This window comes from Eimeria mitis, genomic scaffold (genome assembly GCF_000499745.2).
Source record: "Eimeria mitis Houghton genomic scaffold, Emh_scaff2938, whole genome shotgun sequence".
In the NCBI taxonomy this organism is placed as follows: Eukaryota; Apicomplexa; class Conoidasida; order Eucoccidiorida; family Eimeriidae; genus Eimeria; species Eimeria mitis.
Window position 1 is genome coordinate 651 of NW_013571280.1, and position 1192 is coordinate 1842.

At 58.0% G+C, this 1192-nt stretch overlaps 1 protein-coding gene across 1 annotated transcript in view; it reads right to left on the reverse strand.

Annotated features, from left to right (window-relative positions):
- Positions 1-778: 778 nt before the first annotated feature.
- Positions 779-1192, reverse strand: part of EMH_0060470 (myosin heavy chain, putative) — a gene marked incomplete at both ends in the record, with an annotated part of 4427 nt that continues 4013 nt past the window's right edge. Inside the window, one exon of the mRNA XM_013497798.1 lies at positions 779-967. Within this exon, the coding sequence (XP_013353252.1) occupies positions 779-967 (189 nt within the window). The remainder of the gene's footprint in view (positions 968-1192) is intronic.

Sequence of the window (1192 nt, forward strand, 5' to 3'; positions counted from 1 at the left end):
AACAGCAGCAGCAGCAGCAGCAGCAGCTCTTGCTGCTACGCCTGCAAGCGGCCTTGGCCGTTCGCCGGGACCGCGACCGAGGGCCCCAAAGGGGCATCGGCCTTGGTCGCCGAGGGGCCCACCGAGCGGGCCCCCAGACGGGGGCCCCCAAACGAGGCCCCTCAAACAGGGCCCCCCAAGGGGCCCCCAGCTGGGCATTGCTTCTTTTTCTTTGTGTTGGGTTTTGTTTGTGTATCTCCGCCAGTTGCTGTGCTCAGCAGTGGGATTGCAGCCCGCCGGAGATGGACTGTGAGCACACTCGAAGCCCCCAGCTCTCGCAGATATCTGGAGCTAGCCACAGCCAGTGGCTAGCTAGCTAGCTAGCCACAGCGTTCGCAGCTAGCCACAACTAGCCGCAGCTAGCTATAGATAGTTGAAGTCCTTATGTGTTACAAATGCGCTGTATTTACACAGCTCTGTTCATCTGTGTTCGCCAAAACAAAAGAAACAAAAGACGGCAGAGGCCTGCAACTTGCAGCTGCTGCTCTTCTGCAGCATATCAGCACGAGGGCCCCGTCACCGCCACTCCATGAGTCTTGGTGCCAGTTCGGCCAAGCCCCAAGCCGCTCACACAGCTAGCTACAGCTAGCTACAGCTAGCCATGCATGTGCAGCTAGCAGTAGTTCGCTGCACGTCGCTGCACCTAGCAATATATATGTGTGTAGCTAGTTGTAGCTAGCTGCAGCTAGCTACTGGTTGCAAGGGTGTTTTATCTAGCTTGTTGGGGTTTCTTGAGTAGCTACAGGGTCTGCATCTCTGCTTCCTGGTGCCTAGCAGCACTCAGCACGGCCTGCAGCTGTTCTATGCCTCCCCGGAGGCGGACGCAGAGGTCATCTCGCTGGTGCTGCCACTCGCGTTGCTGCCGCTGCAGCCGTGCTGCTGCTAGCCGGCCTTCTTCCTGCGCGCGTTGGCACTCCGCCTGAGCCTTCTGAGGGGCCCCACAACAGCAGCAGCAGCAGCAGCAGCAGCAGCAGCAAATACAAGCCGCTCTGGAGACTGCCACAGCAACAAGCTTCTAGGCTTTAGGGTTTAGACTGTAGGGATTAGGGTTTAGGGTTTAGGGTTTAGGGTTTAGGGTTTGGCAAGGCACTCTCAGCTCATCCTTCAGCTGTGCGTGGGCCTCCCTGAGGGCCCTTAGATTTGCTTCATGTTT